The sequence below is a fragment of the Chelonia mydas genome, chromosome 1, assembly GCF_015237465.2.
Source record: "Chelonia mydas isolate rCheMyd1 chromosome 1, rCheMyd1.pri.v2, whole genome shotgun sequence".
NCBI classification, from domain to species: Eukaryota; Metazoa; Chordata; order Testudines; family Cheloniidae; genus Chelonia; species Chelonia mydas.
In genome coordinates, this window is record NC_057849.1 from 106,251,177 (window position 1) to 106,277,939 (window position 26,763).

The 26,763-nt window shown below is 45.1% G+C and overlaps 1 protein-coding gene and 1 long non-coding RNA gene across 2 annotated transcripts in view; both read right to left on the reverse strand.

Annotated features, from left to right (window-relative positions):
• COL4A1 (collagen type IV alpha 1 chain) overlaps positions 1-26,763 on the reverse strand; it is a 209,256-nt gene that overhangs the window by 43,052 nt on the left and 139,441 nt on the right. Inside the window, exons 21-28 of the mRNA XM_037896797.2 lie at positions 26,556-26,720; positions 11,975-12,070; positions 8,470-8,553; positions 6,953-7,023; positions 4,693-4,884; positions 3,091-3,259; positions 2,019-2,111; positions 1,804-1,908 (exon numbers count right to left, since the gene is read on the reverse strand). Of these exons, the coding sequence (XP_037752725.1) occupies positions 1,804-1,908; positions 2,019-2,111; positions 3,091-3,259; positions 4,693-4,884; positions 6,953-7,023; positions 8,470-8,553; positions 11,975-12,070; positions 26,556-26,720 (975 nt within the window). The remainder of the gene's footprint in view (positions 1-1,803; positions 1,909-2,018; positions 2,112-3,090; positions 3,260-4,692; positions 4,885-6,952; positions 7,024-8,469; positions 8,554-11,974; positions 12,071-26,555; positions 26,721-26,763) is intronic.
• On the reverse strand, positions 19,830-24,338 carry LOC122463765. The gene is made up of 3 exons (XR_006287394.1): positions 24,328-24,338; positions 23,812-23,814; positions 19,830-20,078 (listed from the first exon to the last, which is right to left on the reverse strand). It is a non-coding gene; the product is annotated as an uncharacterized LOC122463765 (long non-coding RNA).

Genomic DNA, 26,763 nt, shown 5'->3' on the forward strand with positions numbered 1-26,763 from the left:
CATAATCAGGGTCTCAGTAAGTTAACCCTAAAGTTTCTTCTGCCTTTTAAATGAACTATTCACACTCACATAGAGATTAAACAGGGTCAAGTCGATCTCCTCAAATGCCAAACTTGTAAGGAGCTGAGCACCTCATGAGGGGCTGTGCACTCCCAAATCTCAATGACTTCAACAGAATTTAGGGTGCTCAGCACTTGCAGGATTTCATCTTGGGTGAATGAAGTAATATATGTATTTAATGACTGATGTTAAATTAATATTTGCACAGATTCACCTCATTTAGAAAAAACATTCCTTCTTTAAAGGAAAGAATGCATTCTAGAAAACTTTCTGAACATCATTTAAAGTAGACCTCACAGAGAACTAGTATGCTTTGCATCATCCTAAATGCATCTCCTTTTCCACGCAAAAAGCTAGATTCAGCTTTGATGCTCCGCCCCTGTCAAGGGGTGGTGCATAGCTGTGCTGCCCCAGGAGAAATTCAGGGAAGGAGTTGCAACTATGAGACATAATTCATTTCTTGCTCCTTACTCCGAGGGTAAAGCAATCTACTGCAGCCCTTTACTGGATGCAACTTATTTCCTCACTTCTAGATCCACTAATTGATAAGTCAGACATGGGTGGAACGAAAGTCCTGCTCATTCCCCTCCCCTTTAGAACTTCTGTGAGGCTGGCAGATCAGGTGCCAGCTCACGCCACTTATAATATCTCTATCCCATGTTATAAGGTAATATTTGAGTGTTTTGCTCTGTTACTGTAGAAGTGTTTGCTCTGAAGCTGTAAACCCCCACAGTCAGGAGAGAAGCATTACCAAGTGTGAAATGCTGGTTTACCATAGGAGCTGTTATCTCCTGCCCAACAAAAGAAGGTCCATAGACACCAGACAAACCATTGTGGAACATCGGAGGACAAAATACTTGGTTAATTGATCCTCCCCTGTCCTCTCCCCCTCTATGAAGCAGAGACAGCCTGAACTCTGGGGGAAGGGAACAAAAATCCCTGACAAGAAGAAACTGGATCACTATGCTGCTTGGACTTTGAGAGGACAAGATTTCTAAGCATAAGCAAGGGATCCCAAGCCATATAGCCTGGGTTAGCCCAAAAGACACACAGAGGATGCTTATTATAGAAGTTTCTATCATCTTTTGGAACCTAAGCATGTAAGTCACTTGTGTGTGTGTGGTTGTTTGCTTTAACCTTGTGAATAACTCTCTCATTTCTTTTTCTTAGCTAATAAACCTTTATTAAATGTATTATAGAATTGACTACAGGTGTTGTCTTTTGTGTGGGACCTAACATGCAATTGACCTGGGCTAAGTGACCAGTCCTTTGGGACTGGGAATAAACTGAACATTGTTGTGATTTTTGGGATAAGGGACCATCTATCACAAAGGCAAATGAAATCTGAGTATAGAACTCACAACGAATTTGGGGTTTGTGCCCTCCTTCACACTCTGCCCTGAGGTTGGTTCTCATGCCCTTAAGTCACTCCAGATAGCCTGACAACTCCTTCCAGCTCATCTGCTAGTCACATAACAGATATGCAGCTTGGATTCACAATAAAGTGAGCAATAATGCAAATGCACATGGGGATTTGAGGAAAGGGGGGTTACTCGCCATTACTCCCTACCCTGGCTTCACAACACTGGGTCACAATCCAGCCCTGAAAGAGTGAGGGCAGTGCTATGAAGTATATCTTCCATACGTTAGAGGAGAAAACCAGAATACGAATATTTAGTCCTCACTCTTAACTAAGAGACAGACATATATGGTCTAGGACTTGTTGCTCTGTAGTTTTCTTACCTTTAGGGCCAGGAGGCCCAGGGAATCCTATTCCTGGCTGCCCAACAGCACCTTTTTCTCCTGGAAGTCCAGGTTTTCCTGGAAACCCAGGATCCCCCCTGTCACCTTTGAAAACAAGACAGACACAGTACATTAAGCACTTATGCAAAAAACAGCTTTGTGCGGTGGGAAATCCTTTACTAGCAACAGAGAGAAAATACAAGAGATAATTATACCTTGGACTCCAGAGAAGCCAGGTGGCCCTGGGAGACCATCTGACCCTGGGGGACCAGGCAGAGGAATGACTTGTCCTGCTTCACCCTTTGGCCCTAGGAAGGTAAAGATGATGAATCCATACTTACAAATAAAAAGGCAAATGTATTAGTACACAAGGGGGTGTATATATTCTGAGGTACTAGAGATGCCCATTGGCTTTTGTTTTCCTGTTTTTACTATTCATTTCCAGTGCACTAACTGGAAGATGAAAAAGGCCAAAGCATGAAAAAAATGCATGAAACCTAAAAAATTCTGGCTGTCATTTTGACTGCCACAAATCTGTATCTGCCATGTGAACTCACCAAGACACACTGACACAGGTGCACCAGTCCCAAAGGGCTAGATTGTTACTTAAATGACATGCCAGTGGAAAGGAGTAAAGGGTATGTGTGTGTACAAAATACCCTTACAAAGCTGTGTGGGTTAATCAGATATTGGCTTTGGGCACATAAGTGGTGTGGAGTACATGGGAAATGGGCAGATGCTTGGCTGCACGTATCCTTACTCTCAGGCCAGTGCATTGAGATTCTGACACCCTTACTCACATGGAGTAGCCCGGTAACTACAGTAGGATTTCTTGTGAGTGAGGGTATCAAGGTACGGACCAGCCACAAATTACTACCCCTCAGGATCAAGAGGGAGCAGGACAGGAATAGTAACTCCACAGGGTGAGGATCACAACCCTTCCTGGGGCTTCTCCTGGAGTGGGGCAGTTTACGCAGTAACTCTTCCACAGGCCTGTGCCCAGTGTCTGATAGCATAAGTCAGATACATTTCTTACCTCTGAAAGGATGGGGTTAAATTTGTGGAGTGGGAAGAGTAATGTTAACACAAAAAAGACTAATGATCTCCCTGCTTTGTTCTGGGAGACTCTGTAAGGAAACTATCTGTAAGCATTCAGGGCTGCAAAATACACTGTAAAGAACAAATGCTGATGACCTAATAGGTCTCATCTACCTCAATTTCCTATGACACATGTACCTGTTAAAGAGAAAACCTCAGTTTCCCCCCTCTCAGTATCTAGAGTGTTACCTGGGCGGCCTGGTACACCTGGGTTTCCTGGAAAGCCTTTATCTCCTTTGTCACCAGCTGGCCCAGCAGGTCCTACCCCTGGAAGACCAGGCTGACCTCTTTCACCACGTACCCCAGGAAATCCACTTGAGCCAGGGGGACCACGTTCTCCTTTCAGCCCAATTGTACCCTAAGTTTAGGAAGAAAGCAGTAACATTTACAGTACCTCTCACACTGATAATGCCTTACAAGTGATCTAAAAAGCTTACTGGTCTTTGTCAGATTCATCTATGATTTTATGGCTTCTAGACTGGATTCACTGCAATGTACTCTTTGGGCCCCAGTTTGCATCACTGAAGCCAATGGACATTTTACCACTGACTGCATTGGAAGCAGGATTGGGTCTCATATGGAAGAGCACTTGGAAGTTACACCTGTTGCAGAATGCAGTGAAGGGGCCATTTAATGACCAGTTCTCTGATGAATACACCAACATTTCCAACTAGGATTTAAATTGCTGAATGTTGACTTATACAGTCCCTGAATCAGCACCACAAAATAGTAACTGACTTCAAGGAAGTATCTGGATTTTAGAAATAAAAAACCCGAGAATTTCAGAAATACAGAATTCCAATTTTTTGGGTGATTTCTATTATTTAAAATAGGAAATTGTAGCAAGAAAGGTGAATCCAGTTTAGAGTTCTGTGCTAAATGCCTCAAATAGAAAGCATAAGTGCGGCATTCAGAACCATTTTTCCTCCTTCAGGTTCTCTGAAATTACAGTTTGCTGGTTCTTACTCTATAGGATACCTCAGAATAGGGACAGTACAGAACAGGAGCCAACAACCTGTCCATCAGGTGCATTTATGAGACAAAACAGGTAAGCTTAAAGTAAATTATATGCCAAATGCCCCTGACAGATATTTTCTAAAAGGCAAGAAATATGGCACTCAAGTTTCCCAAAACTGCAGTGACAAATCTAACTACAGATAAGAAGAACATTCCTTGAACAATGGGCTAGATTCTGACTATCAGCAGAGCCCTCACCAAAGTATTGCAGGTAAGCTGCACCTGCCCAGGATAAGCCCTGAGAGACACTGTGACTCAGAGACACATCTCTGCGTCACAGTGCCTCCCCTACTTTCTCCTTGATCCCGGGGGTAGTAATTTATTGCTGGTTTACAACTACCTCCGTGATCTTGCCAGCAATTTTCTGGGGAGGCGAAAAATGAACCAGCTCTGCCCATTCACCACAGTTCTGGGGAGGAAGCAATATAGGGCAAGTAGGTCTGGTTATTCCCAGGCACCAGGCCACATCATCTAAGTAAGCCTTACTTACTCCCATAGCATATACTCAGAGCCCAAATGTAGCTCAGTGACCCTACTGTCATGCAAACATTCTTAGCTGTTTAGTAGTAAGGGCCTCATTCTTACACCCTTACTCCTCAGCAGTCCCACTGAAATCCTCTGCTGAGGAGTAGGGTTCTACTCAAATGAGTCAGCGTGTGAGAATTTGGCCCAAAGAATGAGACAAGTAAACATAAATTGCATATTATATAACAACTACATATAATTAGTGAGCTAGAAGATAGCATGCAAAAATATAGACACACACACACATACCGATGCTCCTTTAGGGCCCTGGAGACCTGGCAGGCCATCTCTCCCTGGCCTTCCTTCTCTTCCAGGAACACCTGGTTGCCCTGGGAATCCAGGATCTCCTTTATCACCTTTTAGATTAGAATCAAAGTAAATGTCTCCGGGCTCTCCCTTTGCTCCTGGGCTACCAATCAGTCCTGGCACACCTGGAGAACCCTGAAATTATACACAATTCCAGCACCATTCAAAGCCTTTTTAATGCTTTCTTTTTCCCAGCCAAAAAAGAAAAAAAATCTTCAAGTGTAAAGAAAAAACCCCTAACATTCATCCCAGACACTGAACAGTAAGCAAAAGAGTGGATTTGCCAGGACAGAGAATGCGAATTAACTGATAATGGCCATCATAACAGAAACTTTTCTTTCTTGGTCTCCTTACTTCTTTTACCAGTTTTCTAATTGTGAATGTTTGTATTAATTGTTTGAATAGGAACTAAAGGCCATGTTATGGAAAATGGTACTCTAATTGTTCATATATTGACCATAAGGATTCAGAGTTCACCTTTTTATAAGGCCTCAATGTCAAGATAATTTGGTCATTCTTAATATAGCCGTTCCTCCAGTTATAGTTTGATAACAAGCATATTGTGATTTTGTTTTATATGTAACCAATTGTTTCTAATACTTCTACCTACTTGCTATTACTTGAATCTCTGTTCTTTGTTAAATAAGCTACCACTTGTTTTCACTATAAACAAATCTAAGTGCTGTGAGTTCAGCAGAGTGGTGATCCTGAGGTGAAACTGGTAAACTGGGGTATGCTATTCCTTTGGGAGTAGCAAATTTGTGAATTCTGTGTGTGTCCAGTGGACCAGGGGCTGGTCACTCCAGGAGGACGCTCGGAGGGCTCGACGGTTGGAGCTTGCCTATCACTAACCTGCAGAGAGAGAGTGGGGCCTGTGTATGCCTGGAGGAGAGTGCTTGTGTTGCCCATGACTGGTGGGGTTGGAAAGCTGACCCTCAGCAGGCAAAGGCAAGGCTTCCTCACGCTAAGGGCAGATTGTAGCAAGGTGCCTTATAATCTTGAGTACCCCTGAGAAGCATCACAGGAGAATTTTTTTTTGTTCTTGCTTAGAAGTCATTTCTCCTTCTCTTTCTTCCCCTAGATCAACAGGACTTCCCAGTCACAAAAAGGCCAAATCAAGAGCTTTTATCTGTCAGTGCCAGCTCCCAGTAGAGCATTTTGTTTCTTTTTAATTTTCGTCTTTATTTTTAAAAAAATCAATGAACAAATATACAATAAATTAAAAATCATTCTTATCCCTGTAGTATTTACACACACACACCCACACAGACACTTTTCTCGCAGTTCCTAACAGATTGTCTGCTAAATTCCATCTATCATTTATGTAAGTCTAGCTAATGAAACAAGAGTAAAGGCTAATTATCACATGATGAATGTTCCATTCTCCTTGTCTACCTTGTTTTATTTGAGCTATCCAAGGAAAATATAGTTCCTGCGATGAACAGCTTACAATTTAATGAACTAATTGTACTTAAAGGGCTTCCATCCATTCTTAGAGCTCCCTACATATTATCCTGAACCTATGTATAATTCTTTCATGGAAACATTTTCTCTAATTGAAAAAGAAAAATGAAAGGGTCCCAGTCACCAAGGAAGTGAAGCTGAGTGAAAACTTCAAACGGAAACTTCCTCTTGCTAATATATGCTGTGCTTCCACCCTTCAGGCCTGAACCAGCATCCCTTCTAAATCAATAGGAATCTTTCCATTGGATTTAGTGGGTGGTGGATCAGGCATGGCCTCCAGCAATGTGAGCCTGCCAAGCTGGGCTCTCTCTAGCCTACCTAAGCTAAACTAAAAGCTAACTCACCAGCTGTTTAATGAATCTCTTTTAACTTTTCCAAGCAAAACAAAGTTAAAAGCATCCAGGATACCAGCAAATCCTTGTTTGAAGAGAGGGGTGAAAGGAGACTAAAGGAGAAGGAAGAGATGTAAAGGTTTAGCAATATTCACAGTAAAAGCTTATGCTATGTTACTCAAGAAATGATTAAAAATAGTAGAGAATTCATTTTGCTATTTCCCCCCTCCCCCACAGATCCCATTTACATACTGTAAATTAAACCACACTACTACCTAATTTATTTTAATACACACAACCAATCCTTTAGCACCAGTTAATGGGGCTACTACACAGTAGCACTGAGTGTCTCCTGTGACAAGCCTAACAGAAAACAAATATGAAACATTTGACAAACATGTACTTACAGGAACCCCTTCAAGACCAGTGAGTCCAGGCATACCCCTATCTCCTTTGGCTCCTGGCTGTCCTGGAAAGCCTTAAAAAGAATATGAGAAAGAAAACAATATTTACTAGAGATACTTTTACATTATAGCTTACTGTGTTTTAGAGGCTCTGAGGTCCTTCTCAACTGGTGCCCAATTCTGCCCTCAGTTACACCCATGCGACTCTATTGAAATTAATGAAGTTGCCTGGGAACAACAGAGCTCAGGATCTAACCCAGTATATGTGTAAGAGGCCTGGAAAGAAGATACATAGCACACAACTCAATTACGTAAGTTGGGCAGCATGCTCTGAATTCAGCCCACTAATTGGAACTGCCATTTCCAGACTGCAATTCACTGAATCACCACAGAATTTTCCTTCTGTTTCACCACCTCCCAAACACTGACACAGTGCACATATATAATACAAAAGCATTGTTCACATGTACCTATTTTCTGACAGACAGCAATTATTCTCCAGACTGATAATTTCTGTTTGGCAGCAATAGTCAATACTGGAGACCAGGGATGCGTTTAGGGCTTAACGCTAGGTCAGAGTAGATAAAAATGTGCAGAATAATTCCCCTGACACCTCTCTAGGGCTCTCATTACATATTGTTTGTAGAGCCGTCACTTTCTAGGTTTACAGAGGGATTTAAACAGAAAAGGTTCATTTTTATCCAGCAGCCCCTCTGCCAAACACAATTTCTTCTGGTGGCTGCCCATGCTACTACCAGAATTTGGCCCTATAAATCAAAATTAACTGTAAAATCATAAATGGATATAAAATAGTATTTAAAATATTCCCAGGAATATAATAATCTGAAAACATGGGGGGAGGGTTAAAATCACTTTAAAGGCAAGCAATATATTTTTCAAGAAAAAATGGTTTTATTAAAATCATAGGTCCCGATACTACAAAAGGATCCTTTAAGCTATCTCAACACCATGATGCCCAAGAGATGGAAGAGAAAGTTTTACTCCCTCTGAGAAACCTAAGTTGCTGTGTCAGGGTCAACCATGATCTGGCCTTAATAACTCAATTCAGTATCAGATCTCAGCACAGTTCTGAGCGTGTGTGATTTCTAGGTTGCAAATTTTAAAAGCAGGATGATTCTGGCTGAAGTCCCACTGAAAACCAGTCAGGTCCCCACCACCAAGAGAAAGATTAATGAAGAAAAAATACTACATATAGCTGCTGGTTATTGACAAACCCTTTTCAAATTCAGATTGCCCTTTCATAATCCTTGGGAAAACAACATTTAGGTCAGGCTTTCAAAAGTGCTCAGAGTTGTCCGAGTTCTGCTCCTTTTGAAGTCAATAGTAAAACACTTGTTGATTTCAATGGAAGCATAGTTAGGCCACTACCGAGCATTATGGAAAATCCTGCTCTTTCATTATTTTCAGTAATGAGTCGATTAATGGAAAAATATTAATTTATGACACATCCGGATGCAGAGTTGTGATTCTGCTTTGTTTGTATAGCTTTTGGTTTTTACCTGGTGGACCCGGTGGCCCTTGTGGCCCGGGATGTCCAGGAAGCCCAGATACATCACACAAGGCACAACCATCACCTTTATCACCTGCAAAGATAAAAAAAGACTTAAGAAGACTACACGCAGATCCTTTAAGAAGAAAAAACCCTCCAGACATTGTTTGTTGATTGAGAGAAAGTAAATTTGTTAGCTAAATGCTTAAATTAGATTTTATGAGCAAATTTATTTAAAAATTTTAATTGTCTTTTTAAAAAAACTTCAAATTCCTTGTGTGTGTATGTGTGACAGTACTGATATGTAAAACTTTATTAATGGGAAGGGGGAAAAGATAATCTGGCTGAAGAGGGAACAGACAAGAACTACTGTAGTATGTGCCAGATTAAAAAACAAAATTAGATAAGAGGGAAAAAATGGGGACTCTGGAACTCACATAGATTTTGTGGGTTTGGAAAAACAGTGACTTGCAAAGAGACTTTGGGACCAAATTCTCTCCTGGTGTAAATGAGGGCAAACCAATTGATTTCAGTGGTGTTTTGCACATTTATACCAGCCCTGCTAAAATCAACAGAGCCATACCCATTTACAGAGTTCAGCCCTTAGCTTTTCTCTGAACCCAAGCAAAGGAAAGGGCCAGGAGGAGGAAAATGCGGAATGCTTTGTTGCTTATTAGAAGGATAGGAGACCTGCTCTGCAAGAAAAGTAATGTTTTATCCTTGAGAGAGAAATGAATTTGGACATATCAATGGATTTGAGAAAGCAAGATCACTACGGATCAGTGGGCAAAGGCAATTGGCATTGCAGACAGGGAAATGGAACTTGAAGGTCAATATATGTAAGAAAATTACAGTTGAGAAGAGCATTGAAATGGAGACTGTTTCTCAGCAAAGTGCTGCAGTCTTTCTAGTTTTCTATACTTCACCCTATAATATAACCACTGTACTACAGAATAAATAAAATCTTTATTTTCAATAGCTTTTGATGTTGTCACTTGAAAACACATTGGTTTTTTAGAAGTCTCCCTACTCAAGTCAGGCTGAGCACACCCAGCCACAATGGAACAAAAGCAGAAATCTCTAAAAGCAACATATTGGTAAAATAATGGATGAAGGAAAGTAGTAGACACAGCACTACAGAGGGTTTGGCCAAAAAGCCGGCCTCTAGGTGAGCTCAGCCTGAATATGATTGGCTGTTCGTGCTATACTGTGAGAGTCTGACTCACCAGTAAAAGGATACTTCTGTTAGAGCAGTTTTAAGTGGAATTTTTGTTTGTTCTTTAAAGAAACTGATTTGAGTTCAGCCTCTTGGCTTTCCAAAATGAAGCACATGTAAAGCTCTACAACTTTCACAATATACTGTGATTCCTCCCCAATATAATGAAAGAATTAACTTCTGTTTCATGACTCAGGACTGGATCCTGCAAGGTTTAAGTTCTCTCATTCCTGGGGGGAAAGCAGAAGAAGCTCAGCACCTTGCAGATCAGGCCTTTGGTCAACCAAACTCTGTGATTTAACAGCCTGTGCTAATTTAACACCCTGTGTAACCCTATCAATTTCAATAGGTTACATATGAATCAGTGCAGAACCTGACATAATCTCCGGATTCGCTTTAGCATCTTTTAGTATTTTCCTAATATTAAAAAACATATTGGCCTAGCTTCACAAAGGTATTTAGGCAACTAAAGTCTGGGTTTAGGTGCCTAAGTCCCAGTTTTAGCATCCACTACAATTCACAACATTCCGGCTGAATCTAGTAGGTCCCTAAATTCACCCAGCACTTAAGGTTTTGCAGTAAAAAGTTCCCTTGGTGCCTATGTTTCTGCCTCTGGGCATACACACTGCTGCCTGCCTCTAGGTGTTCAAAGTGCTTATCTCCCGCCTAAGCCCCAGAATGGTTTACAAACTGGGGAAGATAGGTGTACATCTGCCTAACTTGCATGCTGGGCCTGATACAGGGGGCAGGGTAAGAAAGCTCATGCACAACCATGAGAATGACTCTATAGCCTGGTGGTTAGAGCACTCACCCAGAATGTAGGAGACCCAGGATCTGGTCCCCCTGCTCAAATGACTAATTATTTATCCACAATGGAACTGCTTCAACAGGAGAGACTGAGGCAGCACCACACAGCCCAAAGGTGAGTGCCTTTACCAGAGAGGTGGCAGATCCCTCTTCAAATCCCTTCTCCTCATGAGGTGAAGGGGGTACTTAAGCTAGAGGTTTCTGAGGTGAGGACCCTAACGAGGCTAAAAGTTACAAGGGAGGCCCTTCCCCCATCAGCCTGGCATCTTTTAAAAAAAAGAAAAAAAAAACACCATAGGCACCTACCTTCAAGAAAGGCCTCACAGCTGAGAAAAGTTAGAAATGCTACCTCCCCGAAGCCTGGACTCACACACCTATCTCAGTGAGAAGGGTGAGGCTTAGCAAACACCCCTCTTGTTGGCATCTTCTGTTGGTGAGCTCAGGCAGTTCCCCATCTAGCATAAATGCTTTTGCGGATCCCATCCTAAGGCACCTAACTCTTCCCATTCATTGCATAGGAGCGTAGGCACATAAATCAGGCTTTGTGGATCACAGCATTGTTCCTGTGGTTTAACAGGAACCTAAAAATTAGGTGTCACAATGCTGAGCATCACAGTTCTTAAGTACCTTTGTGAATCTAGGCCATGGTCACTGCAAATTTTATATTTTGTATTTTTCAAACAAATTCATTTTTTTAATAATTCTATAATTGCTTCCTAGCTCTTGACTATTATCCAATGTCAGAGAAGGTTAGATGACTACCAAAAGGTGTTTCCCTAATGAGTTCGTAAATCTGTAATCATTACATGTGGCCTCTTCTCCAATGCCTGCTTATTCACATCCTGCCTGCAAATGTTCCTATCTTGTTATTTAAGTCGTAGCTGGAGCCTAAGAAAACTACCAAGGATTTTATTAACATAAAGAATGTGCTATGTCAAGTCTTACTGAGTTTCACAAATCCTTACTATGCAATCTGGATGTAAATTCCTAGGTCTACCTCTTGGCTTTGTCTAATTCTTTTTTATTATTACTAAATGCTTCTATTACCATCTTTATATCAATAGCTCACAAATCCACTTTCCATTTCTGATCTGGCTCTCTTCATCCACTTCTGCATCTCAGCCTCTCTCTCTGACATCCCTCTACATCTTATAATCCACTTGAACAAGTAAAGCTGAACTTATTTTTCCACTGAAATCCTCCCATCCTTTACCACTATACGGCAGAGTGGAGGATATCTGAATTACGAACTGAAGTCAGCTTCATGTAACTTAATTCAACGCCACTGTCCTCTCTTTCATTCAGGCCTCTATCCTTGGAAACTCACATGGTTAAAGTAAGCAGGTGCTTATGCACTTTTATGGATCAGGACTAGGGTGCTCAACACTTTGCAGAATCAAAGCCTTAATGACTACACAAGATAGAAGATAGTGGAGAATCAGGACCATTGAATGGTCCAAATGAATGCAAGTAGCTCTTTAAACAATATTACCTTTATCTCCTCTCTCTCCTAAGAATCCAGGTTGTCCTTGGGGTCCAGGAAGACCTCGATCACCAGGTTCTCCAGGCTGACATTCCATGATTCCGTCTAAAATTGGAGTAAAATAATAAAGAACATTATTCTCCGAGTACAATTTTTCATAATAGTACAGTTCAAGTCAATGTCACTTCTCCATGGATTATTATGAACAATGGTGAAGTAGCTACAGGTTGATTGTGACCACGAAGAGGAGCAAGTTTACATATTTATTTGTCAGCTATTATGGAAATTAAGGGATAAAATCAGTAGGGGTCTATAGAAATGTAATTAAGTTCTATAGATGTTACTCTAAAAACCTATGGAATTATGGACAAGTGGCAGTCTCTCCATATTAAGGTTGCAAATAACTTCCATTTAAAAACCTGGGCTTTTGTTAGCTATAACTTTGGCTTAGAAAACTGATAATACTTTATTTAAAATAGAACATATTTTTACACTGGAGGCCAAGGAGGATGTTTCTGAAAAGTCTGAAAAAAGTTCACTAAACAGATTTTAGTTGTGGTTACATTTAAAAATTTGAAATCTTCATTTTTGTCTTAGGTTTCTTTTGATCTTTCTAGATCAAAAGCAGCTTGTTAATAACCTTCCAAATTTTTCATGTCATTAAATATCCCTAAAAACTCACATACTACACTGGACCCTCGCTAGAATGCGCATCTATATAGCGCGAATTTGCATATAACGCAATCGCAGCCATGGATCCCAAATTTAATTACTTTAACTGGAATTCATTTTAACGCGGTCCCCGCGTTAATGCAATACCGCGCATGGATCCCAAATCCTGCATTCTAGCGAGGGTCCGGTGTATATATATTTTAAGAAAGCAGATGTTTTAGGGTCAGGAGTAAGAAAACAAGTGAAAAGGTTCACCGGAACCTCAGGTCTGAACACAAAAATAATGCTCCCTAGATTGGGTTTTATTGCAGGGGTCCTGAGTCAATATAATTTGACATCATTTTGACTGAAGTCTCTAGCACTATACCCTATATTCATCCTAGTAATATTATTATGATATGATTATGGCATAATTATGATGAATATTCTACAAGATGGATTTCATTGGAAAAAAGACGGTGACTTACCTCTCGTAACTGTTGTTCTTTGAGATGTGTGGCTCATGTCCATCACAATTAGGTGTGCATGCATCACGTGCACGGACGTTGGAAACTTTTTCCCTTAGCAGCTCTCATTGGGACGGCAGAGGAGCCCCCTAGAGTGGTGCCCTCATTGGCTGTATATAGTACCCTGCCAGCCCGGCCCCCCTTAGGTTCCTTCTTGCCGTTGACTCCGACAGAAGGGATGCGGGGTGGGTATTGTAATGGACGTAAACAACACATCTTGAAGAACAACAGTTACGAGAGGTAACTAACCATCTTTTCTTCTTCGAGTGCTTGTTCATGTCCATTCCAATTAGGTGACTTCCAAACTGACCATCGGAGATGGGTAGGAGTCAAGGAATGATTGATTGGACGACAGCTCTGCCGACTGCTACATCATCTTTGGCCTGCTGCTGATGGCATAGTGGGCTGCGCTCTCATCGAATGGGCTGTGATTGCTGGAGCTGGGACCTTAGCCAACTCATAGCATGTGCGAATGCAGTCTGTGATCCAGGACGAGATAAACTGAGAAGATACTGGAGGGCCTTTTATTCTATCGGCTATGGCCATGAACAGTTGGGTTGATGTGCGAAAAGGCCTCATGCGCTCTATGTAGAACGCTAAGGCTCTTCGAACATCTAGCGTATGCAAGCTCTGCTGCTGCGGGCTCATGTGAGGCTTTGGAAAGAACACTGGCAGATAAATGTCCTGTCCCATGTAGAACTGGGAGTCCACCTTGGGGGAGGAATTTAGGGTGCGGTCTAATTTGCATCTTGTCCTTATGAAACACCGTATAAGGGGGTTCAGACGTGAGAGCCTTTAGTTCAGACACTGTCCTTTCTGAGGTAATGGCCTCCTAGAACGCTACCTCCATGAAAGGTAGAGGAGGAAACAAGTGGCCAGGGGCTCAAACGGTGGGCTCATGAGCTTGGAGAGGACCAGGTTCAGATTCCAGGTTGGTACTGGTGGTTGAGAGTAAGGGTATACCCTTTCCAATCCCTTAAGGAAAAGCACCACCATGGGATTTGAGAACACCGAGCGCCCAGATTTCCCTGGATGGAAAGCTGAAATAGCCACCAGGTGTACTCTGATGGATGAAAGTGATAGGCCTTGTTGCTTGACTTGAAGCAGATAGTCTAGAATAACTGGGATAGATACCTGGAGCGGTAACAGATGTCTGGGTTCACACCAGCAGGAGAACCTTTTCCACTTGGCCAGTTAAGTTGACCTGGTGGAACGTTTCCTGCTGCCAAGAAGTATTTGTCTCACTGGCTGAGAGCACTGGCTCTCTATCAAGTTTAGCCATAGAGCTTCCAAGCCTTGAGGTGCAGGGACTGTAGGATCGGGTGGAGAAGGCACCCGCAGTCCTGAGTGATCAGGTCCGGATACAGGGGTAGAGCTATTGGGGTGTCTAGTGATAGTTCTAGGAGTGTTGTGTACCAATGCTGATGTGGCCAGGACGGGGCAAGCAGGATCACCATTGCTCTGTCCCTGCGTATCTTGAGCAGGACCCAGTGGATCAGCGGGGTTGGAGGGAAGGCATACTTCAGGCCCTCCCCCCACTGCATTAAGAATGCGTCGGTGATGGAGCCCAGGCTGTGGTTTTGAAATGAGCAGAACCGAGGGCACTGTTTGTTGTCCTTGGTGGCGAATAGATCGATTTGGGGATAACCCCTACTTTGGAAAACTGACTTCAGGACATCTGATCAGACCGACCACTCGCGAGCTTGGTAGGATCTGTTGAGGCAATCAGGTGACTATACAGAAGTCCCAGAGGAGAAGAGGCTTGCGGCAGAGGGGTGAGGAGTGAGCTCCACCCTGTTTGTTTATGTAGAACATGGTGGTGGTGGTGTCTGTCAGGACTGTCATGCTGTGACCTTGCAAAATGGCGTGAAAGGTTTGACAGGCCAGATGAACCGCTCTGAGCTCCTTCAGGTTGATATGGAGGAGTATCTCGTCCTGTGACCACACACCTTGTGTTCTCAGATCCCCTAGGTGTGCATCCCAACCCAGATCTGATGCGTCTGTTACTAGCATCAGTGAAGGCTGGGGCGCGCCAAAGGGGACTCCTGCACAGACTACTGGTTGGTCCAGCCATCAACGCAGAGACTCTCAGACTTGCCCGGGTACCGTTACTATCATGTCCAGGCTGTCTTGGGCCAGGCAGTAACATGATGCGAGCCATGCTTGTAGGGGCCTGTGCCTCAGTCTGGCATGATTGACTACGTAAGTACAGACTACCATATGCCCTATTAGCTTCAGACAACCCCTGACGCTTGTGGTGGGATATTGTAATATCGTCTTGACAATTTTTCTATGGCCTGAAACCTGGGTTCTGGGAGGCTCACCTTTGCCTGTACTGAGTCCAGGAGCGCCCCTATGAATTCCATCCTTTGGGTCGGTGCGAGTGACCACCTGCTTATGTTGAGAAGGAGCCCCAGTCTGTGAAAGGCGTCCCTGACCAGTGTAACATGGGACTGCACCTGATCCTTGGAGAGTCCTGTCAGCAGCCAATCATCGAGGTACAGGTACACTCGAACTTGTCTTTTGGGCAAAAAGGCCGCCACCACCACCATGCACTTGGTGAACACGCGGGGGACTATGGAAAGGCTGAACGGAAGCACCATGAACTGGTAATGCTTGCGGTTTATCACAAACTATGAGAAGCATCTGTGTGCCGGATGGATGGCAATGTGGAAATAGGCGTCCTTCATATCGAGGGCAGCGTACCAATCTCCCAGATCCAGTGACAGGATGATAGTGCTTAGGGAGACCGTGTAGAACCTGATCTTGACCATAAATTTGTTGAATCCGTGAAGGTCTAGAATGGGTTGTAGACCCCACTTTGCCTTGGGGATTAGGAAATAACAGGAGTAAAATCCCTTTCCCCTTAGCTCCTGGTGAACCTCCTCCACCGCCCCATATCGATGAGCAATCGCACTTCCTGCACTAGGAGTATGCATCTCCAGGGATTTCATCAAAGCCCTGGAATCCTTGAGGCTATGCAGCTTGGAGTTTGTTTGCTCCGAGAAGAGGCCAGAGCTTTCGAAGGGGAGGTCTTGAAAAGTGTTTTGGACCTCAGGAGGGAGGCCTGATGCCTGTAGCCATGCTGAAAGTCTCATAACCACTCCTGGGGATATGGTTCTGGCCGCAGAGTCGGACGAATCGAGGGAGGCTTGCAGAGATGTTTTGGCTACTGCTTTCCCTTCCTCAATTAGCGCAGAAAACTCTGCATGTGAATCCTGTGGCAGGCAATCCTTAAACTTGGACATAGCATTCCAAGCGTTGAAGTTGTGTCTGTTAAGGATGGCCTGTTGGTTCGCTATCCTGAGTTGCAGGCCTCCCCACGAGTAGATCTTCCTGCCAAAGAGGTCCAATCGTTTGGCGTCTTTGGATTTTGGTACTGAGGCTTGCTGACACCACCAGGGAGCAGGGTGGAGGGTGAGAGAATAAGAATTCATAGCCCTTAGATGGGGCAAGTATTTTCTCTCCACTCCCCTGGCTGTCGGGGTAATAGAAGCCAGGGTTTGCCAGATAGTCTTATAGTTCCTCTGGATAGTCTTAATCAGTAGCAATGCTACCCTTGAGGGACCTTCCAGAGCCAGGATATCAACCATCAGATCCTCTGGCTCGATGGCCTCTTCCACCTAAAGGCCCATGTTAAGGGAAATTTGGCGGAGAAGTTCTTTATGGGCCCTATGGTCTATAGGTGGGGGTCCTGACACAGATGTACCCGCCACTGCTTCATCTGGGGAGGTGAGGACATGTGCTGCGGCTGGTTGCCATCGTCCTTACCTTCTTGTTGTCCCCCATAGTCCTGGGCTGTGTTGGGACCTGTCAAGGCTGTCGTCTCTTGAGAGGTAGACTGTGCCTCCTGAGGTCTTGGGGTCATGCCTCTTGGTAACGGTGTGGGCAATGGACCTGCCTCTGTCACCTGCCCTGGGGGATCCGATGTCAGCCTAGAGAGCGTGGCCTCTCTTGCCCTCGAGGTGTGCTTATATGGCGACCTTAAGTGGCATCGCGTTGAGTACACAGATCTAGAGGCTCTAGAAAATGTACCCTGCTGTTGGTGGTAGGCCCACGAGGTCCAAAAGGGCCACTGCCCCGGAGGCGGCCACTGCGGCTGCCAGGCTGCGTGGGACTCTCTGCTGGTCATGGTCCGGTGCCTGCTATAACTCGAGTGACCTGAGTTGGCTTCAGAGTCTGAAGGGGAGGACCAAGGTGGCGCCGATGATCCTTGGGCCACTGTGGGGTGCCGAGAGGTGCAGGCCGGGGACCAGTGCCGAGAGGATCGGGATAGTGAGTGGTACCGGCTATCCCAAGACCTGGATCGGCCAAGCGCATACAGTGCCGGGGAAGTGGCTGGTACCTTGCTTTGGTGCCGAGTGACTGAGGGCGACGTGGAGTGGTGCCAGGTCCTCAGTGGGGGCGCCAAGGGTGCTTCTTCATCTGGTGCCTTAACCTCATGTGGAGTCGTCGGTGCCAGGGAGTGGCACTGCGGCAAGCTCGAATGGGAGCCGTGCATGAGCGGTGACCTCAAGCAGCGCACCACTGCCGGTTTCTCTCTGGATGGCACCCGCCTCAGCAGTGCTGGAAGCTTCTCCCTGCATTGGAGGGGATTGGACGCCGACAGTTCGATGAGGTCCTTTGCAGCCTCAAATGTGTCAGGCATGGAAGGGGGTTCCAAGACCTCCTCTAGACACTGGTCAGTGCTGAAGTCGCTGGGCGTCGGATTCAACGGTGCCTGGCTCCGGTTGGGAACCAGAGTCCTGCCTCTGAGTGGTAGGAGCCTCTCTGACTGTCTTGGTCGCTCTTTGAGGGGAGCATCCTCTTTCCCCTTTCTTATGGCGCTTGGCCGGTGCCGGGGAGCTTGAGTGGTGCCAGGGCTGGTTGGCTCTTCTCAGTGCCCGTGATTTATGGTGCCTGTGATCTCTAGACCCTGGTGTCGAATCATGCACCGATGCTGGGGCACTTCTCACCGAGGAGCTTGGACCCGGTACCGAGTGGTCTTGGGCCACTGGTTGTAACGTGGCCTCCATGAGCAGCTACTTAAGATGAAAGTCTCTTTCTTTCTTAGTACAGGGCTTAAAGGCTTTGCAAATTTTGCAGCGCTCAGCCTGGTGTATCTCCCCCAGACACCTAAGACAGGAGTCATGGGGGGACTGTTGAGCATAGACTTGCGGCAGATAGCGCAAGCTTTAAACCCCTGGGCTTGCGGCATGCTCCGCAGCCCAAGGCTGGTGTCTGGAACTAAATCCCAGTCACCTCTCACTAAAACTGTACCTAACTTATTAACTATCTAACAACAAACTGTCTAGCTGGTAAAAACTAGATTGCTAAGAGATCACTCGCAAGTGAGAGACCACGTTCCAATGCCTTCATGGACTGTAAGAAAGAACTGAAGGGGCGTTGGGCCAGCAGGTTACTATATACAGCACCATGAGGGCACCACTCTAGGGTGCTCCTCTGCCGTACCGACGGGAGCTGCTAAGGAAAAAAGTTTCTGACGTCCATGTACGCGATGCACGCACACCTAATTGGAATGGATGGGAACAAGCACTTGAAGAAGTTATGATTTCATAGAATGATAGAACCATAGAAGATTAGGGTTGGAAGAGAAGTCAGGAGGTCATCTAGTCCAATCCCTTACTCAAAGCAGGACCAACACCAACTAAATCATCCCAGCCAGGGCTTTGTCAAGCCGGGCCTTAAAAACATCTAAGGATGGAGATTCCACCACCTCCCTAGGTAACCAATGCTTCACTATCCTCCTAGTGAAAGTGTTTCCTAATATCCAACCTAGACCTCCCCCACTGCAACTTGAGACCATTGCTCCTTGTTCTGTTATCTGCCACCATTGAGAACAGCCGAGCTCCATACTCTTTGGACTCCCCCTTCAGGTAGTTGAAGGCTGCTATCAAATCCCCATCACTCTTCTCTTCTGCAGACTAAATAACCCCAGTTCCCTCAGTCTCTCCTCATAAGTCATGTGCCCCAGCCCCCTAATTATTTTCATTGTCCTCCACTGGACTCTCTCCAATTTGTCCACATCCCTTCTGTAGTTGGGGGACCAAAACTGGATGCAATACTCCAGGTGTGGACTCACCAGTGCCGAATAAGGGGAATAATCACTTCGCTCGATCTGCTGGCAATGCTGCTACTAACACAGCCCAATATGCCATTGGTCTTCTTGGCAACAAGGGCAAACTGTTGACTCATATCCAGCTTCTCGTCCACTGTAATCCCCAGGTCCTTTTCTGCAGAACAGCTACTTAACCAGTTGGTCCCCAGCCTGTAGCAGTGCATGGGATTCTTCCATCCTAAGTGCAGGACTCTGCACTTGTCCTTGTTGAATTTCATCAGATTTCTTTTGGCCCAATCCTTCAATTTGTCTAGGTCCCCCTGGACTCTATCCCTACCCTCCAGCATATCTACTTCTCCCCACAGCTTAGTGTCATCTGCAAACTTACTGAGGGGGCAATCCATCCCATCAACCAGATCATTAATAAAGATGTTGAACAAAACCAGCCGCAGGACCAACCCCTGGTGCACTCTGCTTGATATCAGCTGCCAACTAGACATCGAGCCGTTGGTCACTACCCGTTGAGCCCGACAATCTAGCCAGCTTTCTATCCACCTTATAGTCCATTCATCCAATCCATACTTTTTTAACTTGCTGGCAAGAATACTGTGGGAGACCGTATCAAAAGCTTTGCTAAAGTCAAGATATACCACATCCACCACTTTCCCCATATCCACAAAGCCAGTTATCTCATCATAGAAAGCAATCGGGTTGGTCAGGCATGACTTGCCCTTAGTGAATCCATGTTGACTGTACCTGATCGCCTTCCTCTCCGCCAAGCGCTTCAAAGTGGATTCCTTGAGGACCTGCTCCATGATTTTGCTGGGGATGGAAGTGAGGCTGACTGGTCTGTAGTTCCCTGGGTTCTCTTTCTTCCCTTTTTAAAATATGGGCACTATATTTGCCTTTTTCCAATCTTCTGGGACTTCCCCTGATCACCATGAATTTTCAAAGATAATTGCCAATGGCTCTGCAACCATATCAGTCAACTCCCTCAGCACCCTTGGATGCATTAGATCTGGACCCATATACTTCTGTATGTCCAGCTTTTCTAAATAGTCCTTAACCTGTTCTTTCACCACTGACGGCTGTTCACCTCCTCCACACACTGCGATGCCCAGTGCAGTAGTCTGGGAGCTGACCTTGTCTGTGAAGACCCAGGCAAAAAAAGCAATGAGTACTTCAGCTTTTTCCACATCTTCTGTCACTATGTTGCCTCCCCCATTCAATAAGGGACCCACATTTTCCCTGACCTTCTTCTTGTTGCTAACATACCTGTAGAAATCATTCTTGTTACCCTTCACATCTCTTGCTAGCTGCAACTCCAATTGTGCGTTGGCCTTCCTGATTACACCCCTGCATGATCAAGCAATATTTTTGTACTCCTCCTAGTCATGTGTCCAAATTTCCACTTCTTGTAAGCGTCCTTTCTGAGATTAAGCTCACCGAAGATTTCACTGTTAAGCCAAGCTGGTCGCCTGCCATATTTGCCATTCTTTCTGCACATTGAAATTGTTTGTTCCTGCACCATCAATAAGGCTTCTTTAAAATACAGTCAGCTTTCCTGGTCTCCTTTCCCCCTCATATTAGCCTCCCAGGGGATCCTGCCCATCAGTTCCCTAAGGGAGTCTAAGTCTGCTTTTCTGAAGTCCAGGGTGCTTTTCTGAAGTCCAGGTCAGCATATTTGCTGAATAGGATTATCCTATTTGTATGCATGTATCATTTTTGTATCTAAAGTTATGAATATTGACTATGTATCTGTATTTCAAATGTAGTTACACCTGGGCGACACCCATTACACAAGATGCTTCCAGTCTAGATAGCTGGTTGTGAAGGGCCTATTCAGGGTAATAGGCCATTAGGGAAAACAATAGGCCTTGGGAGAAGCTTATTCCCCACTGGGTGAGCCTTCCTGAGACTGCTCCAGACAGCCTATAAGTAATGGCTGCTATGACTCAGGAGGGCATGAGACCAGACTACATGACACTGATCTCCATTTTGCGTTCCTGCATTTTCCCACAAACTGGGCTGGGAACTGACTTTGAAACAAAGGATTCCCGCCATATGTTAAAGCTATATAAAGTGGTAATTCATATCTGATCTATCTAGTATTTTAGGCTTAGTTTGTGGTTTTGTTTATTTGCTAGATTATCTGCTTTGATCTGTTTGCTATCACTTATAATAACTTAAAATCTATCTTTCGTAGTTAATAAACTTGTTTTATGTTTTAATCTGAACTAGCATTCCTTTGACTGAAGTGTCTGGGGAAAATCTCAGCTTGGTTAACACAAGCATATTGTGCATATTCCTCTCCACATTGAGGGAGAGGCGAACTGGGTAATAAATTCATACAGGTTGAAGTTTTGACCAGGACAGAGCGGTACAGCTCTGGGGTCCTAGGCAGGGAAGCTGGGGGTTATTTTGGCTGTAGTCTTTCTATTGTTGGCTCATGCAGTGGCTGACCACAGCTTGCATGCAACTGCAGCTGGGTGTGTCCCTGCCTCTGTGAATGCTGGTGGGAGTATAGGACTGGAAGCAGTCCACAGCTTGTCACAGCAGCACAGTGCTGAGAGGGAGCCCAGGCTGGTAAGTCAGAGAACTCAGTGGTACCCCAGTTCCAGGTGGCACCCCGGGGGGAACATGTCACACAACATATTACAACAAACACACAAAACAAACCCAGGAAGTAAAAATCAGTTTTGCGTTATGCATGTATTTTGTGAAAACTGGTAAAATGAGGTGGAGGGGCTTTTTGGTCAGCGTTAAGGTTTTACAGTAATGAACTATGCATTGCTTTATTCTTGATAAAACTTTTTTTATTATGTGGGCAGTATAATATTTATAGTGTCTTTAACTATTTATTTTCTTGTTTATAAGTGTTTGGGTTTTGTAATGATGCCATAAGGAAATATATTATCACTAAGCAACCTTAATTGTTTTTTTAAACTAAGTTTTGTTGGTTTAGGAATTTCATAGAGAATGACATTCCTTTCTATAGCTTATTAAACCATCTGGAATTCCATAGCAAGGATATTGTCCTCAATTTCTGTAAAAGGTTGAAAAAATCCCCACAATCTATAGGATTTTATCATTAGGGGATCCTCAGTTGCAAGGCATTGTTGCAAAATCTCCTCCCCACACTAGTTTAAAAAGTTTATCTCTACCACAATAATTTAGTAATACCTGATATGTACATCTCTTTTCAAGTCTGCTGAAGAATTGCAGACAAAATACTATTGTCTTTATGTCATGATTACATTTTAGCTACAGTGCAATAACATGTTAGTGTTTAATTTTAAAGGCATATAATTGAACAAGGTAGATAATAAAACAAATGAATTTGAATTATATCTGTTTGCCTAAAACTATAGCATCATTTTTAATCTTCAATTTTTATTCTTTATCTAAGTGTGATGGGGCTTAACCCCCATCACCAGCAAGGCTAGCAAAGATTCTGTTATTTTTGCATTGTCCTTCTTCAGTAACAAACAAACAAACAAACAAGCAAACAAAATCAGACCCAGCTCAAACAATTAAAAATCTGTAATTTAAAATCCAAATAAAGACTACAGGGAGCGCTACTAACAAGTGATATAATTCAATATTAACATTTCATGTTGAACAAATTTTTCTATAAACACTGTTTTCAAGGCACAAATGGCTGAGCGCTAACTGAAAGCATATGGGAGCATACTGTGGTGGAATTATAAAGCAGAAAATTAGGATGGAGAAAATGGAAACATCTACGTCTCTCTAATGTTTGTTTAATGAACTATTAATGTGTCCCTAGGTAGCAATTAGCACTGAAATATATCCTTGCTTATTTGTAATTATCTACTACTTATTTTATGTTGACTGGAAAGTACTATCCATAATTAAGTGCAAATGTATATTACAATCTGTCTAGTCAAATACTTCCTAGTCATTTAAAAAAAAAAAAGCCAGGTCCTCAGATGGTGTAAATTGACATGGCTCTATTGAAGGCATTGTTGTTCCGCCAGTTAACAGCGGCTGAGGATCTGGCCTGAGAAACTTAAGCATGCAGTGAAAATTTGTTAGTCAGTAAAAAAGAATCAACCACAACCTGAAGAAGAGTTCTTTCTCCAACAGAAAGATAAAAAAGATATAAGATATTGCCAATAAAAGATATTGCCTCACCAACTTTGTCTCTCTAATATCCTGGGACCAACATGGCTACAACAACACTGCAAACATGAGAAAGGTTCTCATTTCCTAATATTATTATGTTAAATGGCCATTTACACTAAGTTATAGGTAAACACCTAGGATGAGCCATTGCAAGTATTGTACTTGCAAAAGTGTATGGAATAAAAGGAATCTTTTTGGTTCCTTACAGAACCATTACAGAATGGGAAACAAGTTCAAAATATATTATTTTTTATAAGCATGTTCAATTATAAAACCAATTGTAAAACACCCATAAAGCATTTTGCTTCTTCATCAGCTGTTCATTTAGATTTATTAAACAAGTGCCCATCCCATGCTCTATACACCTTAAATAATCCCATTTTCACAATAAAAACTACTATTTAAAAAGGAAATAACTTCTAATTTATAAATGTTGGGCCTGATTCTGTAGCCATTATCACATGCTAGTCTCATTTATGTCACATGAGTAAAGAATCATAGGATTAGAACCCTATTTTCTCATTATCAAATACAATTTGCATGCAAAACAATGCAAGTATTTGTTTGTCTTCATTTTAAAAATTATTTTATTGTCACTACATAAATAAATATGTGAAAGTTAGCATGTCAAAACAGAGGCCAAATGCATACATGTATACAGGGCCGTCCCTAGGGGGTGTGGGGCCCGTGATATAGGTGCCGAGTTTCCAATCTGGCGGGGGGGGGGGGGGGGGGGTTGGTGTGCTTGTGTGCTCCCCCTGCCCCAACTCCACCCCCTCCCCAAGGCCCCACTCCACCCTACTTCTTCCTACCCCCGCCCTGCCCCTTCCCGCCCGTTCCGCCCTCTCCCCCAAGCACACTGCACCCTCACTCCTCTCCCCTCCCCCTCCCCCCCACACCTCCTGACACTGAGAAACATCTGATCTGTGGCCGTGGTAGGCGCTGATCAATGGGGCCTGCCGGCGGGCAGGAGGCACTGGGGAGATGGGGAGGTTCTGGTAGGGGGGCTCCTCCTCGGGCCCCCCCCACCAGCCGCTCGCCTCCCCATTCTCCTCCACACCCTGCTCGCCTGCCCGCCTTACCACCTCGCCCACCTCCTCAAGATTTTATCGAAGCGCAGAGCTCCCCAAAGCGCGGCACCCCGAATTGCTGTACCAAGGGACAGCTCTGCATGTATAACTATTTATGCCAGGTGTGGGATCATGTAATCAGATACATTTTTGAAAGAAGTCAAAAGTAACAGCCATTTATCCAGAAAAAGATCTGTGTCTTGAGTCAGGCAAATGATTTGTTTAATTATTAGACAGTTCCTCATTTTTTTGCATTAACAAAGTCACATATGTTTCTCTCTTTCCATACTTAGGGAGCATTTCTTTACACGCTGATTCTGATCATGGCCTCCACTTTCCTGACATATCCTTGTTGCCCTTGTTCTTTTTGAATATACAAAACTTTAACAGTGTTTCAGCTGCATATTGAAATAAAACAGGGGTTGGCAACGGCACGCGAGCTGATTTTTAATGGCACGCTGCTGCCTGCCGGGTCTCAGCCGCCGGCCCCGCTCAGCCCGCTGCTGAACCCAGGCCAGGACCCCGGCAGGCAGCAGCGTGCCATTAAAAATCCTGCCTGCCCGGAGGATAAAGAAGCTTGGTCCTGCCGGCTGCTGCTGCAGGGCAGGCAAGCTCCCCCTCCCCCGCCTCTTCCCCCAGGGTGCTGGGTTCCTGACCCTCCTTCTCTCCCTCCCTGCTGCTGATCAGCTGACGGCCCTTGCGCGGGAGGGGGAGAAGAGGAGCTGCAGCGCGCTCGCTGCTCCGGGGAGGAGGCAGAGAAGAGGTGGGAACGGGGCCTTGGGAAAGGGGGGTGGAATCAGGGCATATCCCCTCCAGCCCCCTGCCATGAGCCGCTCTGAGCAGGGGGCTGGGAGCACCCCCAAGACCCCAGCCCACACCCCCAGCCCTGACCCTTACATCCCCCCCACCCCAGTCCCCTGCCCTGAGCCCTGCACCCCCCTCATACACTCCAGCCCTCTGCCCTGACCCCTGCACCGTACATCCCCGCCACCACACCCCAGCCCCCTGCCCTGAGCCCTGCACCCTGCTCACACACACCCAGCCTCTGCCCTGATCCCTGCACCCCCACACATCCCAGCCCTCTGCCCTGATCCCTGCACCCCCTTCACACACAGCTAACCCTCTGCCCTGACCCATGCACCCCCCCACAACCCAGCCTCCTGCCCTGATCCCTGCACCCCCCCATGACCCCAGCCCTGACTCCAGTACCCCTACACATACCCAGCCCCCCCACACCCCATGCCCTGACTCCTGCACCCCCCACACATACCCAGGCCCCTCATACCCCATGTCCTGACTCTTGCACCCCCCACATTCCCACCCCCACCCTGAGCATCAAACAGGAGCTCCTGCACCCTCCCACATTCCGACCTGCACCCCTCGCACCAAATGGGAGCTGCTGAGGTAAGCACTCCACACCCAAATCTCTTGCCCCAACCCCGAGCCCCCTCCCTCATTCTAGCTCCTGGCCAGACCCTGCACCCCAACCCCCAGCCTGCTCCTTCACCCCCAGTCCTGTGCTCAGTGCACTCCCACCCTCAGCTCAGTGCAGAGAGAGAGGAAGAGAATGGGCTAGAACCAGGGAGAAGGTAGGTATCCACTCTATGTGAGCACGGCTGGGATCCCAGACCGGCAGCGGGCTGAGCGGCGCCAGCAGCCAGAACCCTGGCTGGCAGGAGCTGGCGGACTGAACCCGAGACCGGCAGCGGGCTGAGCTGCTCAGCCCACTGCCAGTCTGGGGTCCCAGCAGCCGGCCCCGCTCAGCCCACTGCTGGTCTGGAGTTCTGGCTGCCAGCTCCTTGTCAGCCAGGGTCCCGGCCGTAGGCCCCACTCAGCCTGCTGCCAGCCTAGGTGAACGGAACCCCAGGCCGGCAACGGGCTGAGAGGGCCAGCGGCGTAAGATCAGCATTTTAATATCATTTTAAATGAAGCTTCTTAAACATTCTGAAAACCTTATTTACTTTACATATGACAATAATTTAGTTATATAATATATAGACTTATAGAGTGAGACCTTCTAAAAAACGTTAAAATGTATTACTGGCACGTGAAACCTTAAATTAAAGTGAATAAATGAAGACTCAGCACCCCACTTCTGAAAGGTTCCTGACCCCTGAAATAAAATCTTCACCTACTTGTTATGCCTGGAAGTCCTGGAGGTCCTGGAGGACCTGGAGGCCCTGGAAAACCATCCCTTCCAGTTGATCCATGCAGAGAGAGTCCTGGAGGACCTTGGTCACCCTTTTCACCTCTCTCACCAGGGAAGCCAGGTGGACCTGTGATCTCTGGGCTAGGTAAACCTTATTTAGAACAAAGTAAAACACACATGAAAGCAAATACAAA